Here is a 17,495-nt window from a genome sequence, read left to right on the forward strand (position 1 = left end):
CCCCACCATAAATAAAAAAAACAGGCAAACTTTATTAGAATATATTTACATTTGTGTACTAACTTGTGGAACTTGGAAGTGATTTAAACATAATAAGAATAATAACCCCTTAGTTAAAAAAAAAAAACCTAAACGTTCTCCACATTTTTTACATCACTTGTTTTTGTTGTCCTTTTTGGATATCCCAAACATGAGTAAGACCTCATCTGAAGCCCTTATAGTCCAGCTGCTTCTTCCTCAACCTGCACTACATCTGCACTGGATTTATAAGTTTCCTGATTGCATTTCAAAATATTGCTTTAATGAACAAATGTACATAATGAGAAGTACATGCAGTGCATTTGTTTGTTCTGAAATTAATTTGTAATATGTAGGTAATTGGTTCAGGTTTTATGGAGCTGTACTAAGCCTACATCATCTGGATTGCAGTGCAATGAAATAATGTATTCATGAATTATATGCTGCATAGCCTACAATTTATTGCACCTTTTTACTACCTTCAAGTATAACATGTTTTCTCAAAATAGCCAGTGTGATTGATTACATCCATTTGTAAAATTGTCTAAACATCCCTTTAAAAAACAGTATTTGAATGCAATCTTTACCAAAATGGACAATTCGAACGTCTTATCTGAAGCCCTTATGCTGATTAATCATCACCCTGCTCTACGTCTGTAGCTTCAGGCTGCTGTTTTTCCTGCACAGCAATTCATCAATTCAATAGACACTAACCATGCTTAGTTGACTGCTGACATTGGTCGAGATATTAAAGGGAACGGAGATAGTTGTATTACTATCCTAGGGTTCATATAGGCCTACCAGTTTATAGGGTGACCAGATTATAGTTTGTGAAAAAGAGGACACTTCGACTCCTCTCCTGCAACGGAATTTTTGGATGTCATGTGCTATTGTAAACGATGCAGTGGAGGCTGCAAGGTGCTCAGTGTTGCCAGATTGGAAATGGCGTATCTTATCAGATATTTATATTTGGAGGACGATTATCCTATCTGACAACACTGGGAAAGCGGTCGACCAATGACAGTTCTCTACAGTCAGAGCTCGCGGAAGAAGGGAGATACCCTTTCCAAAACTTGTAAGGAAAAGACCCAGTGGAACACAAATATCCGACAAGGCAAAATCCTGGACGTTTTTAGAATCCCGGCCGGACACATTTTTTATGTCCAGGTAAAAGACGACCTCTGGTCACCCTTATTATGAGTTGTTAGCTGGCTGGTACTTGACTAAACTAGCATGGTCCTATTATGTGGGTAGGCAGGGTAGCTTATCCTTCTGGCTTCAACAAGACAAGATGTAATGAAAGCAAAAGTTACATGCCCTACACACTAACAACTTTCAAAACATGTTTCCATTGTACAATGGGTGGCGATGTAGGGTTAGCAGCTTAGCAGTGTGGGTAGTTTTCCGACTAGCTAACTAGTCTACACTAGCTAACTAGTCTACTAACTATAACACCTGGGCGACCTGGGCTTCTTGATAGCTGCTTACTCTATGGATGGAAAAACTTCTGGCATCTCTCTTCTTTTTAGGTGGCTTTTCCCTATCTACAGAGCACAAAAGGGTCAAAATATCAATGCTGAGTCCAAACTAAATAGCCTACTGATATGAGGCGTTATTATTTCCTGGCCAGGAATGCAAACTCATCAGTGATGAAAAAGGTGACAATAATGTGAACTCCCTAGGAGGGTCTGGGGCATGATCCACGGGGAGTATATTTTATATACAGTATTAGAACATTTTTCACATTTTAAGTTCAATGCATCAATCTGGTGCACTTTGACAGCAAAATTACGAAGCTAGATCTATGAAGAACTTTGTGCTGTTGTAAACCATTTTGTGCTCTGGTATTACTGTGTTAAATGTTGCACGGGCACAGGCCAACCCAACCATCACTGAAATATTTGTAGACACTTTTATTTTACGTCGTTTGTATCCATAGAATATGTAATGTATTACAAATATATGTAGAAGTTATTTAGTCTTGCTGATCCGTCATAAAACCGCAGTGAAAAAGCACATAGGGGAGGCAAACGTAACCTCTGCCTCACCGAAGGGGGCGTGCGATAGCCTGTAAAATGGACTTCCAATCCAGTGAAGTGATAAATACATAATGGGCGACCAATGCCCAAGCTTAAATGATTGCATCAAAAGACGGACAGATGGGCAGATGATAACTCGATCAACTACTCACATTCAAGGTCAAATTGCTTCGAAAATGTTTGGAAGCTGGATTTTTTTTATGTGAATTTAAAAACACACAAGCCCTAGACTGCTTTTTATTGGTGAGCTGATTTTGAGAAATTGAACTTAAATTGCAGCTAAAGTTGTGTTTTCTGGTTGCTAAATAGAAAAATATAATGGGAAAAGTTAGAAATCCCTCAGGGTGCTGTCATCAATGTGCAAGCTGCCAATTTAATGGTTATTTAAGGTACTGCATCTGTATCTTATTAGCAGCTAAACTCCGCTGACGACCGTGTCTTTTATGTACTTTTTTCTGCGTTTTCCAAAGTGACTGAGAAATAGACACTGTACTATCCGTTAACACCGTTATTGTAACCACTAACCAGCAAAAATGGTTAATGTGATTTGCGAGGCGTCTGTCAGAGAACTGTCTGACATTAGCAGGATAGCCTACGTTACATAGCCAAACGTTCTTGCAACGTACCAACGTCACACATTACCGTAAATGCCATATTAAAACGTTTTTAAAAGTTTTTTTGAAAATGCCTTCACCTGAATGACAGCCTGCGTTCGCAGATTACTTGGAGGACCCCCCCCCCCCCCCCCCCAGATCTATTGCAGATCTACACAAATCACACAAGTGACCTAATTCGGCTTCTAAAACTAAAACTGAAATCCTTGATTGTGATTGGCTAAAAGCCGTTGTAAAATCCAGCATAACCTTACAATTTGTCCTCATAACATTCTATGATAACATTCCATATAACTGCGCAGTGACTGGCAAGGCAAGGCAATTTTATTTATATAGCGCATTTAGATTTCGAATTTCGTATTTAGCTTACCATATCAGGCCTAGTTTAGACGGAGCCTAAATTCACGGAATCGGGTTCATTTTTCACACAAATCGAATCTTTTAATTTCGTAAGGACGGAGCCTGGTAACAAGAGATTTGCGTAAGGACGGACCCCAGCCGATTGGGATGAACCGGCTGTAGTACATCCCCCACGCCTGTTGGTGGCGCTCTAACGATGTTACAGACAACTGGAAAAACGTGAAAAAAACGTAGAAGAAAAGACAGGAGCACAGCACACGGATAAACACATTACACAAGACATTCAAACTCCAATTAGCAACGTTTAGCCTAACCACATAGCCTACATTTAATCTGCACTGTAATACATTATGGTGGTTAATAAAATCAGTGGTCAGAGCAGACATATAGGTTATGCGAAAATGTATTCTATTTTCTATTGATATTAAAGAGTTTGGAACAGTTCAACATGACATGTCTGTCATCCCATTTCCCATGAGGCTTTGCTCCGACCATTCTCCATTAATGTATGAATAAAAAAGCAAATTAAATCGCTGGCCAATTTATATTTGTGGTCATTAAAGTTATGTAACGTCTGAATAAAAAGAATTAGATCAAGATAGGAGGCTAAACAAAAATCAGTAGGCTGGATTAATGAGAGTGAGTTCGAAACACACTGTGAGTGAGATGTAGAGAGACAACAAGTGCTATATATCTTGGTTGGAGATCGCAACGTGAACACGTGGGACAATGACATCCTCAGGTTGCGTGAATCCGTGCATATGAACACCAGCCCCCGTACCGATTTTAATCTACTAACTTTCTACCCCCTATTCGGATCGTTGCAGATACCGTGTGCGGATAGAGAGTGTTCGTCTAGGGCTATCTGTATTCAAATCTATTCGGACGCAGACAAACTCGACTCCGTCTAAACTAGGCCTCAGACTACTAGTAGCACTCTTTCAGGATTCACATAGTGTTTCTGACTCTGCCACTTCAGCCAATTAAATGACAGCATCTTCTCTCACAGGCTCGAGGGCGCATTTGAAAACTTGGAATTGTATTTTTCACTCTTCTGGGCGAAGAACATTGTATTGATAATAATACGAATGAGTTTACAAATATAATGTGCAAAATATTTTTTTCTCAAATTAACTAAATATTGGTAGGGACTTTTTTGTCTTTCCCAAACTTTGGTCGTGACTAGTCCCTATCGACCCTATGCAAACCTACGCCCTTGCTGGCATATAATAATAAAGGTTACTTTCGCGCAGCAACTGGGTTTCTGTCGTGTACTAAATGGCCCTTCAACATCTATCGTGCAGTAACTTGCTCTCTCTGCACACCTTCAACATTTCTTGCATGTACTCGTTTCCTCTCGCAATTTTCGCTCTGCTTCCTCCAGGTATGGTGCATCATAGGTAACTGCACTCGCTTGCTGGTCAAGTTGAATTTTGAGACTTTGGAGGCGGGGACAGTTGCTGGCTCATGTCTTTACTGAATGGCATACTGACTATGACCTGTGATTGGCTGTTTGAGTTCCCTCCATATTGGAGTGGGAGTGGGAAGGATACGTTTGGAAAAATGTAAGCACACAGACTAGAATGTTAATTTGACAGGCCTCCAGCAGGGGGCTCCATCAGAGCCTTAAGAAAACTAATGGCTTCAAAATAAAAGTGGAGAAGTAAATAATTACAATTATTACATTCTTTTTTTCATGTAAATGTTCATACAATGTAAACTTGATTTATTGCAAAACAGATGAATGTTCTTCTACAAAAATCTTTCAAAATTCGAAAATGTCAAAGTCAAAGTGTGTTTATTGTCTCGTAATATCACAACAAAGAGCCCGTCCATGTAAGATTGGGTGCAACTAAAGGTTGCCATGTCTGTACTGTACAAGGTTGTCTTCGCCCTACACTCACAAAGTTGCTCTTGGTAGCAGTGGCGCTCTCCTCTGCATCAATAATAGCATAAATGCCTACGGACCCATCCTCAAAACCTACATAAACAGACAAGTTTTCAGAAATACTCATCGCACAAGGATACCTGCAGAGGTAGAACCTACCTACCCTCTTTCCATTTAAGACTCGTATAGCTGTTAAAACAAGTTGAACACAGGGGTTACAACAGCTACTCAGGTGATTGATGGTAGTTTCACTGATGTAGGCAGCATATTTACCACTGATATCCAAGCATGCATATTTAATTTGTCCATTAGCTTTAACTGTGCACAGTCTACCTTGAGCCACATCCAAGATGTTGATATCAGATTGAATAGTTGTAAGAACAGCATATTTGCCATCTGCAGAGACCTGGAAATCTCCAGGTTGTTCAAGGAGGTACTCTGGCATTTGGAATCTCTGGCAAATGGTGTCCTCCGACATCTTCCATGAATAGATCGCCCCTGACGAGGTGATAACGATTACATAGTCTGGATGTTCCAGAATGGGGTTGAATGCAAGCACTTGTGACTGATCTGAGAGCGGGAACTCTCTGGTGACATAGCCAGACCACAGGCTGACAGCCAGGAGGTTCCCCTCCTGCAGGCCTAGAAGGAAGGTGCTCTCAGGTGAGATGACTGGCTTTTTGAGTTTAAGGTGAAAGCTGCACACTACATGCCCATCTGCAACCTTCCATACCCTGGATAATCCCCGTTCTGAGAGCGACACTGCAATGTTTCCTGTGGGGGAGATCAGTACCTGTGACACCACACTGCCAGAGATGCGATAAAGATTAACTCCATCTACACTTCTCCACACATAAATGTCACCTGAGGCTACAGTCACTAGATGCTCCCCATCCTGTGAGACAGCTAAGGCTGTAACCTCACCATGATGCAGAAAGTGGCCCTCTATTTTTCCACTTCCTGCATCCCACTTCGACACAAGATCTGTGCCATCAGTTGTATAGAAGTGATCTTCAAGACTCTTCACCAGCACCACCTTGGTTGTTTTTGACACCGTTTTTGGGATTGAGGCTGCTACCCTGACGAGATCCATATCCCAGGTGGTGATCCCATTGACTGTAACAGCTGACAGATAGTGGTAGCCGACCTGCAAGAGTTTCAAGGCCTCTGTGGAGCCAGTATTAAGGCTTAAAACACATTGCCCTGTGCACCAATTCCAGACCAGAAGAAATGAGCAGCCCTCTAATAAAGCGAAGAGAAAGTAGGAACCACAGTCCAGCCTCACTTGAACGAAGGCTTTACCTTTTGGAGCATGAAATTGATCATCCACAGTGCAGTTATTTGTGTCCCAGAGGAGGATTTTCTGCTTCTTACAAATGAGGAGAACCTCATTATCTTCTGTGAAATCTATGTTCAAAACTTCCTCAGTGTCTTCATTGCTCAAGCACTCTGTACTAAGGCTTGGACTAGAAATATTTTGAATGTTCCAAATGAACAGGTTACCCACACTGTCAACGCATGTCATCACCTCAACTTCAATTAGTTTCAAGGCAATCAGTGGTCTCTTCGTATAGCAAGAGAGGGTAGAAACGGGCTGATTGTTCAGCATATCAAAAATGGATACGTTTCCATTGTCCTGTCCACAGAAAACATACTGAGCATCAAAGGAACATGATACGCATGTGACAAAGCCGGGGCAGTATAAGATGCCACAAGTAGCTGGTTTATCATCTGTGGCATGCATGTAGACATGGTGATCTCCCCTGTACCACCAAAACATCTTTGTTGTGGACACCAGGAATCCCTCAACAGAGATCGGCTTGCTCTGATTCATCTCTGAATTCAGAACAGGAACTTCCTCAAAAAACAGTGTGCGCATATCACATAGGAAGAGCCTATTGCAGCTGGAAGACAACAGAAGATAACTGCTTGACATTTTGATACTGGCCCATTTTATTGAGGGACCATGGGGAAGTTCAAATTGTTCTGATACGATCCCATTCCAAGCCCAGACAGAACCATCGCTAAGGAGGAGAACTGTTGTTCCATTGTCAGCTACTACAGCCACATCTGTGACAGAAGACCCCATTTCCCCTGACAGTTCCCAAGAGGAACAGGGAACAGAGGCGGTAGGAGACAGCACCATGGTTATTCCAGACCTCCCTCTTTCCACACATAACTGCTTTGCATAGTCCTCCAGCTCAGGAAAAAACCCTAGAAAAGGGAAAAGCTTTGCCTGTATTATAAATGGTGTATCTGCAGGGGAATTCTGAAGTAAACACAAGGAACCTCTCAGGATGCAGGCAAGAAGCCTTAGCTCTCTGGGCATCATAAACTGAGATGTCTCTTCCAGCCAAGAAATCAACTCCTGCACTAACTTTCCCTTCAGCATTGCATGGTGGAAATCAAAGGAAAGCATTAAACCTCTGCAAAGCTCCTCCAGACTTCCACTTAATCTAAGGTGATAGGGCAGCTCAAGGACTTTCCTAAAATTTACATCCCCTGTCTGGAGACTGGGGTCTGGGGATGATATAGATGGTTTGAATGATTTCCACACCCAAGGCTGTCCAAAAGGGTTTCTGTCTATGTACATTTTCATTGGCATTCCCTGTGGAGTGTCTTGTTTGTGAGTTTCCATGTCGCAGGCTGATGTGATCACCAAAGGCTTGGCCCTTCCGTATGCATAGCGACCGCTGAAATAGGCAGCAAGCCGATGGTGGATTTCCTTGGACACATCTATGGAGTCAATGTATCTCTTAAGTATAACTAACCTGAAATGTCTACTGACCCAGAACAGCACGTGAGAACCTGATATATGCCTTGCCATCAGAAAGCCCTCAAGGTCCAAGAGTAGCCTCTCTACCACAACCTCAGGGAACCTTAACTTCTGTGGTGGTATGTCCTCAGATGGGAGGAACATTGAAACTAGATCATTCTCACAGGATAGGATATCAGTCAGTTCAGCCCTTGTGATGCCATACCTTGACAGAGTTAGAAAACTCAACAATTTGCCAACAAGTGTTTTGCCATGTTTCTCCTCAAGGTGCTGAAGAAACCTGTGGATATTGTTATGAATGCCTTGGCTGAGAGACTTCTCAGTGACTTCTGTCTCGGAGCTCCAAAGGCTGACTTGTCTGTAGAGGAGCTCTGCATAGAGTGGAAGAGCACAGTGTTTAAGAGCCTCATTCACATACATCTGCTGTCCTGAGGTGATTCTCCTATTGGAGGCCTTCAGAAGGGCGGTCAGCATCTGGCTACTGCTTCTCTTTTGAAATGGCTCCAGCTCTAAAAAGAAGTTAGAGTCTGGGTATTGTGTCTTGAGAAACGCAAGAGTGCCAGCTTTTGTCTGTGAGGTACTAATTACAACTTTGACATTAGGAAGTAAGGATTTAGGGAGCCAGGTCATGTGTTGAGGTCCTTCGCAGTTCGGTATTTGATCAAGGCCATCTATCATCAGGATTAGGGGATGCCTGGAAGATGATGCTAATGCTAAGAGTTCAGTAAAGGCCTCTTTCAGTTGAGTAACATCTCGTATGCCGTTGTCCCATGGCTGGTTATAACTGACAGCAATATGGTGGCAGATATTGTTGAGAAGCTGCTTTAATGGGAGATGAGAAAAGTGAGTGATTACCACAGGATCACTTGACTTCAGCCACACGTTCACCTGAAAGGTGAAATATCAAGAAATTAAAATGTTGACCATGTAGAAATATATTCCAGTTATTAACATCATAGAAGTTTTAAAATAAAAATAAAACTATGGAAATTAGGGAAATTATTTGAATTATTTTAAGCAAATGTCCAATACCTGACTTGCGCAATGGGCCATTAACACAGTTTTGCCCGAGCATGGCCCTCCAATGAGTACTAGTGGATATTTTGGGTCATTCTGCTCAAGGTAAGCTTTGACCTGCGGTTCCTCGACACGTTCAATCCTGCACAGCTGGGAATAGATGTGACACAGGTCGACCTGCTGGGAGGGGGTATCATCAAGATGTGCTGGTTCTGTGACAGTTGAGTCAATGAGTCTTGAAAGGTCGGTGAACAGCTGCCGACAAAGTCCTTCAATGTAAGTCTGTCTCAGGGCCACTGTGTAACCCTGTTGTTGATCACACTCTGTGATGGTAGTGTACACCTCTAGATGACAGGAAGAAACTAAGTTGGGCAGGAAGTAGTTCTGGATAACTCTAAGTCGGTCACTTGAAGTATCTTGATCTGTAGCTTGGCTGTCTCCCGTCGTTTTCTGATTGATGATCGAATGGATGTAACATATGCACCTTTTCATGTCATTGGATGAGCAGTTTTCCATGGCAAAGTGAAGGTCATTCTCAAGGCCTAAAATGTGAATAAATTATTTTAAGCCCAGCATGTATTTCCTCCATACATTTATTAATGCTTTTTACTGATTGATTGGTTGATTGATAGCTAACCTCACCTTACCTGATCTAAAGTATTTCTGGGCTTTTTCTGGTGTAATACTTCCTTCAAGAATACACTGCTTTACAGATGCATGAAGGATATCCTTTGCCTCTTGAAGAGCCTCATTGCATGTTTTTGTGTCTGTGATCGCCTCTTTCTGAAAATATAGATTATTTAATATTAACACATTAGAGAGGCAAAAGTTTATTTTCATCCAATTCAGGATGTATATTGTGTGACAAGGTAATACCTGGCTGCTGTATTGACTAAGCAGACAGAAGGAGGGTGGTATAGCATTCTCATCTCTCCGATAGCATCCCTCCAGTGCTGTAGTGCTTAGCTGCATCGACTGGCACATCTGAAGAACATTCTGGAACTCCGGTATCTCCACCTGCTCAGGTAAGGATGCAGTGCCATACTGCTCCCCAATCAGAGCCTGATCCATGCACACAACATTTCCAAAGTTAAAGTGCTTGCTGGTAGATAGAATAAATAAATACAACTATGAATTTTGAGCAAATAACAAAGCATGTCTCATCTAAATATTCAAAATAACATACTAGGGCAAAATAATCCAGTATCTATATCTCAGACATTTTCTTCCTCTTTGAGAAGAGGCATCAGTAGCACTATCAGATGTTTTGAGTGGGTTGTGGTATTAGGCTTCTTATAAGATTCAACCATGATTTGGGAAATGTGGACGTGACATTTCTGTCAATACTGTGTAATTATAGTGAAGCAGGCTCATTTAGTAACATTCTTGTAATCTAATAAATCACCACAAAGAACGGTCCCACTGAAGTCTTTCTGCAGCGCTGTAAAAGCTGCAGTCGGAGCTCCTGGCTAGGCCAGTCCTGGGGGTTGGGGACCTCAAAGGGGTCAATGACCTGCATTGGATGATCAGAGAAGGCGATCTTTTTCAGAGAATGCAGTCTACATGAAAACATTTGTCATATTTAAATCAATAAAAGAGAATTGAAACACAAAAATACACCTCTTATGTACATAAATATACCTTTTATATACTGTATATGGGCCATTCTACCGAATTGGTGCAAAGTCAGGTTGGAAATATTTAGATTTTTTTTATGTTTTATTCCCAAAACTTTGTCCGTATCTGTATATTGTACCATATCTAAAGTACACATATCTAGTAAAAGAACAGTCAATTTTTATATTGTATTTTCAGAATGTGTTGGAATGTTTTTCCTCTTCCAAAAATAGTCACTACAGAAACATCACATTTACTATAGTAAAAAAGTATTATTATTGACCTGTTCAGATTGTGTTTCCTTCCCTTCTCTGAAGCGTATTTTTACAAATATTTCAAATATATATATTATACAAATATAAGGTTTTCACAATGAAATCCATAAAAATGAAATTTTTACCAAATGTTCAAGTTCAATTTATACAATTCATCAAAATCTAAGTGCAATATTTCTTTGTAAAATGCAAAATACTGATCATATTGATTCCAGAGTTGTTGATTGATGAAATTGAACATACATTAATCCAATCAGTATCATAACATTTTAGTTGATTACTCAATATACTTAATTTTTTTTACAAAACATCAAGTGTTTCGGTAGTGCTGCACTGTTTCGGTAGTGACTGCACAGTTGGATGGATGTTCATTTCTCTCCCAAAATCTTCCAAAAGGTGCTCTGGGCCGCCCTTTAGTCCACACAACACATGTATTTAAAAATTATGGGATTGAACTACTTACCATTTCATTTTGTCACTACCGAAATCATCAGGTCACTACCATATGTTTTGGTAGTGACTGTTTCGGTAGTGACAATTTTAGCTAACTTTAAGCATAAATAAAGAATTCTAGCAAGCACACGGCTTGCAAACAAATCTTTGAAGAGGTGTACACACATACAAACATAAGATTTAGCATGAAACCCCAAAAGGTTTACTTAATTGAAGAAAACATGGGTTTCGGTAGTGACAATTCTTAAGGTTACACGTCGATTTTCAGACTTTGGAACACATTTATATAAAACTATGGGATTTAGCTACTTACCATTCAACCATGAGGGACAGGGATACAGGGTCGTGGCTAAAACACAGGCTTAGCCAATGGACTAAAACTCTTGTGTTTCGGTAGTGACATGAAAACTGGGGACATGATTTTTTGAGTATAGTTTATTTATTTAAAAATTAAACCCACAATCAATCAATCTAAATATTCAAAGTTCTGTTTGAACCAATCATAAAGATCTTTGAAATTAGTTAATTGAAAAAAATCTAATCTAATCTAATCTATTGAAAAGTGTTATTTACAGGCATTGAAATTTAGAAGTCAGAGTTTGGGACAGCTACTTCCCAATAGAAAGTACCCTATAAATGATAATTTTGTATATATTTAGCTTATAACTATCTCATTTAATGCATTGGGTTTATATAGAACATAACATTTTCTTAGTAAATATCTTTGCCTAAATACCTACTGTAATTGTTTTGTAAATAGTTTTTATTGTTGAGGGACTGCATATTACACGAATTCGGTAGAATGGCCCAAATATATAAATATACAGACAATATAAACTTTTTGTCTTCACCCTGACATTATTTAAACATACCATACATAACATTCTGTGAGGATTTCAAAGGAGAACAAACACAATGGTGAACGCCCATCCTGTTCAAACACCAGTCAATACACCAGACAATGCCCTAAAGAGGCTGGTGAATGTCCTGCAGGTACCACATCTCTATCACATGAGGTAGAGTAACAGGCGGTGGATCCACTGGGGTGTTGAACAGCCTGAAATATCTTTTCAGTTGTGAACCAAACTATAAGCAGAAAGGTGATGTGTGGTGTAAGAAGGCGTGAAGGTGTTCCGCTCACTCTGAACTCCACTCCATGTTTCTGCCTGCAGTGGTTCCTGAGGTTAGGGAACACGGTCTCTCTCAGTGCTTTCCTCTCCTGGGCAGAGTCTGAGAAAACACAGGATATCCAGTGAAACCTCTCACATACTGTAGGTGCATGGCACAGTTACAGTAACCTACAGCAACCTTGTTGTTGTGTATTTATTTACACAATAAAATAAGTTCAAGAATGATTAAGTATCAAAAAAAAATGTTCATGAGTTAGGCTCATGAAAACAAAATTTTCTTTATTCAACTTAATTAATTGAACGCAGGCTCCACTTAACACTGGCTTTCCATCTGTCAATACACCAAAAGGCGTATAATTTTATTTGTATGCAAAAATAAAGATCACATTTAATTAGCAATCAATCAATCAACCTGTATCCAAAATAAATTCAGAAAAGCCAGAAAATTCACAGATGTTCTCACCGACCAGCTTCTTTTCTAGAGAACACATTATTTAGAAAGGAAGTTAAACTTTTCTTTCAAGCTGCACTGTATTGGAAAGAATATAGACATATGCCTAGCCTCTACAGAATATTACTACCATGCATTCACTTCTAGTCTTTGAAAGAATGACAAAATATAAAGTAAATCATTTGTGTGCAAAGATACACTTAAGTTTTGCAACCCACTACCACTTACCTTCTGGGTTTGAGCACAAGTAAATTTCCACACACGACATCAAGGAGCCTCTTAGCAATGAACCCTTGATCTGATAGATGTGGTTCCACAGTAAAACACAAAGAAAATTTAAATTTTTCTTGTGTCCTGTATCCTTGGCACCAGGTCCCACCCCAAAGAACTTCAGACTCCTGAGACTACCAATCTACTGTTTGCCAAGAGGAAACTAGCTCATGTCAACATCGGGGCTTTATGAACATGAAACCCTCTGCACCGCCCTTCGTGCCCGGCAGACATGTGGTCTGCTCTTTGTTTCTGCTCACTTGAGTCAACAGGTACTTTTACATTCACACTTACAAACAGCAGAATGATATGCGTATGCAATAATAAAATGCATTTAGCATAGCAAATGCAGATGTGAAACTACAGAGGATAAACAGTTACTTGTTTGATTAAAAAAAAAATGATAACAGAGGAGAATTTTTTTTATTCATTTTATTATTTAACATTTGTACACAATAAATACAAATTTTTACAGCTAATAATATGCAGAATTTTGCACCTGTGTTTTCTGATATTGTCACCATGGCAACAGTCTGAAGAGAAAGCTTGTTATTATTACCAGATTTTTAGCAGCTCGTAAAACATCTTCAATGAAAAAAAAGGAATACTTAAAAATAAATTCCACTGGTAGGGGGTGACATTGTTTTAGAAAGTTCAAAAGTTGAAACTGGCCGAAGAGAATATTCAAGATGAAAACCTTTTTTTATTAAATAAGAAAAAAGCTTGTTTTGAAGGGCGAGAACAGCTCCTTGACACGACACAGCTGTAAACCATAAACTTCAAAACAAGTTCGATAAGATTCAAAAGATCTCAAAGAGATCAACAAGAAACGATCGTGTTTGAGCGCTAACAGATGAAGAGAGCGGATATTTCAACACCATTGCCCTTCCATTCAGCTACTATTTCAGACACATTTTGTGTTAGCTTTCTTGCTTGTTTATAATTCACATTCTCTCCATTTCAGTTCAACATTTTTAGAATTATTTTATGGAAGCTTTGCTTTCGCGATAGACCACTCCAGCATCTCACCCTCAAGGGTGGGGGTGGGGGATGGATTCCTTTTGCATTGCAGTCGAATGCATAGCACATGAACATAGCTGGGTTCTCTACCTCATCCCATATGGGAAGGGACACAAACAATCTCAACGACAATAAGCAAATGCCGGGCAGCTAAAACACTGGCAAGGGGCAGCCATAAGAATACTGAAAAATCACAAGTTTTAAAAAACACAAAATAAAGGTTTAAAAGTGCTGCAAATACATTGAATAGTTGCTTATATGTTAAGCATTAAATATCACTTCAGACAGGGAAGAATATTTTGATTAGTCAATAAATTAAAAGCCTGTTTTGAGATCTGTGGGACAAATCAGGGCATAGACACTAGGTGACATTTTCACTGGTTCCAAGGTGCTGGTTGACTCAGCACCGTGGTGTGCCTCACTCACTCAAGGGCTTTGGGGAATATCACATCAAACACAAAACAAAAACGAGACAAGCTTTCTACTTCTCACAACTAAAGATCCAGGCTGCCCCTTGTAAGGATGAGTGGCACTCCCAAAGCCCTTTTCTATCTGCTCTTGCCATCCTCACCCACTGGAACCTTCTGCGCACTCAGTGACCCTGGTGCATGTTGCCAGTCTTTCTGCTAGAGACAGTCTGAATGTCTCAGGAAGTTAACAATCCATTATAAATACTGCCACAACAGTCAGCCAAATACATCTCACTTAGTCATCAACAGTGTTTACACAATACAAGAGGAAAAGAGGGAGAGAGAGAGAGAGAGAGAGAGAAAGAGAGAGAGAGAAAAGACAGAAATGAATAAAAAATAATGCACTTTCAACTAAATGCTCAGATAATGATTTGCGTATATAAATGAATAGTCTGCCGGCAGAGCTGGTGAGGTGAGGGGTGTGTACCAATGAAGCACCACAGGACCACTCCCGCACACACTCACCCACTCACTCCCGTTCCCTCACTCACACACTCACCCACTCCCACACACACTCACCCACTCACTCACTCCCATTTCCTCACTCACACACACTCACTCTTACTCACACACACACCCACTCACTCCCAACAGTTTACATGATTTGACTCTGTGATCTGTTTTTATTCCTTTCACTTGGAGGACTAAATATTAGTAATATGCACAGATGCCCAACATCATGGCGAAGAGCTGAAAGAGATAATATCGATGAAGTAATCACTACTCAAACATCAGAGATTGTGACACGACGAGGAGTCACCGCTGGGGGTTAGGAGTGGAGGGGGGGGGTTGTGGGAAGAGGCCAGGAAACGAAGGATCCAGCCTCCGTGTTCCCTCTCTTTCTTGCGCTCTCCTTCCCCTCGTTCCCCCACGTGCTGCACACCTCCTTATCTCCTCGAGATGACGAAACGATCCACTACTCATCAAATGAAGGTGGCCCCTCTGCTATGCTATGTATGACGCAATGTTGCACACACTTTCAGAACATTCCTATGACGACAGTAATGTACTGTACTAATGTTGCACATTAAATACGTTATTGATATGACTACATATATCCAAGGCCAAGGCTTCCTATATCCCTCTGCTCGGCTCCCTGCTGTCCAGGCTCTAAAGCCCACAGACTCGTGTCTCCACACGGCTGTTCCATCATCACATGAAAGGCTCACCCATCACACATGTGCAAGTAAGCCACTTTCAAAAAGAAACAATTAGCTCATCTTGGACATTTTTGATCCCTTACAGAGAAAAAAACAACTGCTCCATTGTCTGCTGTGCCTCTGATTGGAGGTTATGAAAAAAAAACGTCCCTCTGCTCACAGACAGAAATACAAAGCTTCCTTTGACACGTCAACGATTAGGGAATTGCATGGGCTACAGTTTTTGTCTTTTTGTCCTTAATAGCATGGCCTTCCGACATCTCTGGGTGTCACGCGTGTCCAAATCATCTGGTCATTTCCACCATTCTTCAGCTACATCTTTTTTTTCTTCTAGAACATCTAGACAATTATTACAAACGTGTTTTTTTTTCGATAGCAGATAGGATTCATTGGCGGCTATGATCACAAGATCTAAATGAACGCACTTGGACCACACCACTGGCTAACTCCAGATATTACACAACACCATCAACATCATGTGGGGGGAGCTGGGGATCGACATGCAAAAAGATCCTCCTAATCTTCAGTCACTTTTTTTTTGTTTGTTTGTTTTTTCCATATAGTTCTATGTTGGGTTTGGAAAACACTTGGAGAACACTTCCTGGTGTTTTCCCAAGTTTCCCGTTTCCCTCTGCGGTTGAAGGCTTGAGGAGACGTGAGGGCTTGGTGTTTGGCATGAGAGTGGTTTAAGGCACCAGAGAGTCTGAGACACGGAGGGGAGCGTTATGCCCGGGTCTGGAGACTAGGGGCGTGGCTTTGAGTGCTGCCCCTCCCTCCTTCGTGAGACGACGAGGGTATTGGTCGGCTGTCCTGTTAAGACCCGCCCTCCATCCTGTTGAAAGAAGGAGGAGGAGGTGGAAGAGGAGTGGAGGGCGGGAAGGAGGTGAGAGTTTGGTTGTTTCTGGCCACCAGGGCGGCGCTGCTGCTACACCAGCGTGATCTCCACCTCCTCCGTCTTCTCGGCTGGGCGCCGCGGCTGCTTCTGCTGCTGCTGCTGTTGCTGTTTGGGTGGAGGTGGCGCTGCTCGCACCTGGAGAAGAATGAGAGCGAGAGAGAGGGGGTTCGAGAGAGAGAAAGGGGGGCAGAAAGAGAGGGGGGGGGGGGGGGGGGGGGGTTCGAGAGAGACATCATGTTAGGTTAGGATCAAGCTTAAATATCACTGTACAACTATGGAGATTTTCGGAGCTTCTCCATACAGATCTTGCAGATGTACAGCAACAACATGTGCTTCTGTAAGACCTATACTAAATTACTATGCACAAAGTGCAGAGGAACACTTCAGAAGTGGGGCCTCTTACTCTCGCTAAAGCTATGCTAATCAACTCCGAATGAGACAGAAAGCAGAGAGGCAAGGTGTGATCACTCACAGGACGCAGTTTACTTGGACCAGCTGCATCTGGGGTTAGTCTCAAGGGCTGTGGGGCGAATCCAGGACTCTCTGGACTTAAAGTGTAGCTATGATCTATGAGAGAGAGGGAGAAGGGGAGGCAAGAGCGCATATACATTATATGTAAGTATTTCTATACAATCACATAGGCAGTATCCGACCAAAAGATCTACACAAAGCCATCCATGCCTCGGAGGCTGCGTGACACTCACTGTGTGCAGGCCCTTTGTGGGAGGGGGGCATGGGCTTGTGCTCCCCATTGACGGAGGGCGAGCGGGGAAGGGGGTGGGCAGAGGGGGCGTCTGGGCTGGCGTACGTGCTACCGGGGGGCTGGTCGTACAGGGGCAGCGGCGGCAACGAGGAGTGGCCTCTCGTGGAGGGAGACACCTGCTGGGAGGCAGAGGAATAACACACATAAACACACACAACCACACACATCCCCCAGGGTAAACATGATTCAGTGCCCGTTTGTATTATTATTATTTTTTTTTGGGGGGGGGGGGGGGGGGGGCGTGTGAAGGGAGAGGTGCTTGAACTCCAACAGGAACAT

General features: G+C 41.6%; 2 protein-coding genes across 2 annotated transcripts in view; both read right to left on the minus strand.

Moving 5' to 3' along the window:
* Window positions 1-3,087: 3,087 nt before the first annotated feature.
* Window positions 3,088-12,906, minus strand: LOC308370359 (NACHT and WD repeat domain-containing protein 2; the record flags this gene model as incomplete). Its single annotated transcript, XM_080845013.1, has 8 exons — window positions 3,088-3,240; window positions 4,936-5,012; window positions 5,253-6,066; window positions 7,156-8,517; window positions 9,589-9,774; window positions 10,118-10,225; window positions 12,199-12,287; window positions 12,867-12,906. The coding sequence occupies 8 exons, from the start codon at window positions 12,904-12,906 to the stop codon at window positions 3,088-3,090; spliced, it is 2,829 nt and encodes a 942-aa protein (XP_080701139.1).
* Window positions 12,907-16,174: 3,268 nt separating this feature from the next.
* Window positions 16,175-17,495, minus strand: part of fchsd2 (FCH and double SH3 domains 2) — a 59,112-nt gene continuing 57,791 nt past the window's right edge. Inside the window, exons 18-20 of the mRNA XM_080844197.1 lie at window positions 17,158-17,332; window positions 16,926-17,020; window positions 16,175-16,588 (exon numbers count right to left, since the gene is read on the minus strand). Coding sequence (XP_080700323.1) covers window positions 16,484-16,588; window positions 16,926-17,020; window positions 17,158-17,332 — 375 coding nt within the window. The 3' untranslated portion in view covers window positions 16,175-16,483. The remainder of the gene's footprint in view (window positions 16,589-16,925; window positions 17,021-17,157; window positions 17,333-17,495) is intronic.

The sequence above is a fragment of the Sprattus sprattus genome, assembly GCF_963457725.1.
Source record: "Sprattus sprattus genome assembly, chromosome: 9".
In the NCBI taxonomy this organism is placed as follows: domain Eukaryota; kingdom Metazoa; phylum Chordata; class Actinopteri; order Clupeiformes; family Clupeidae; genus Sprattus; species Sprattus sprattus.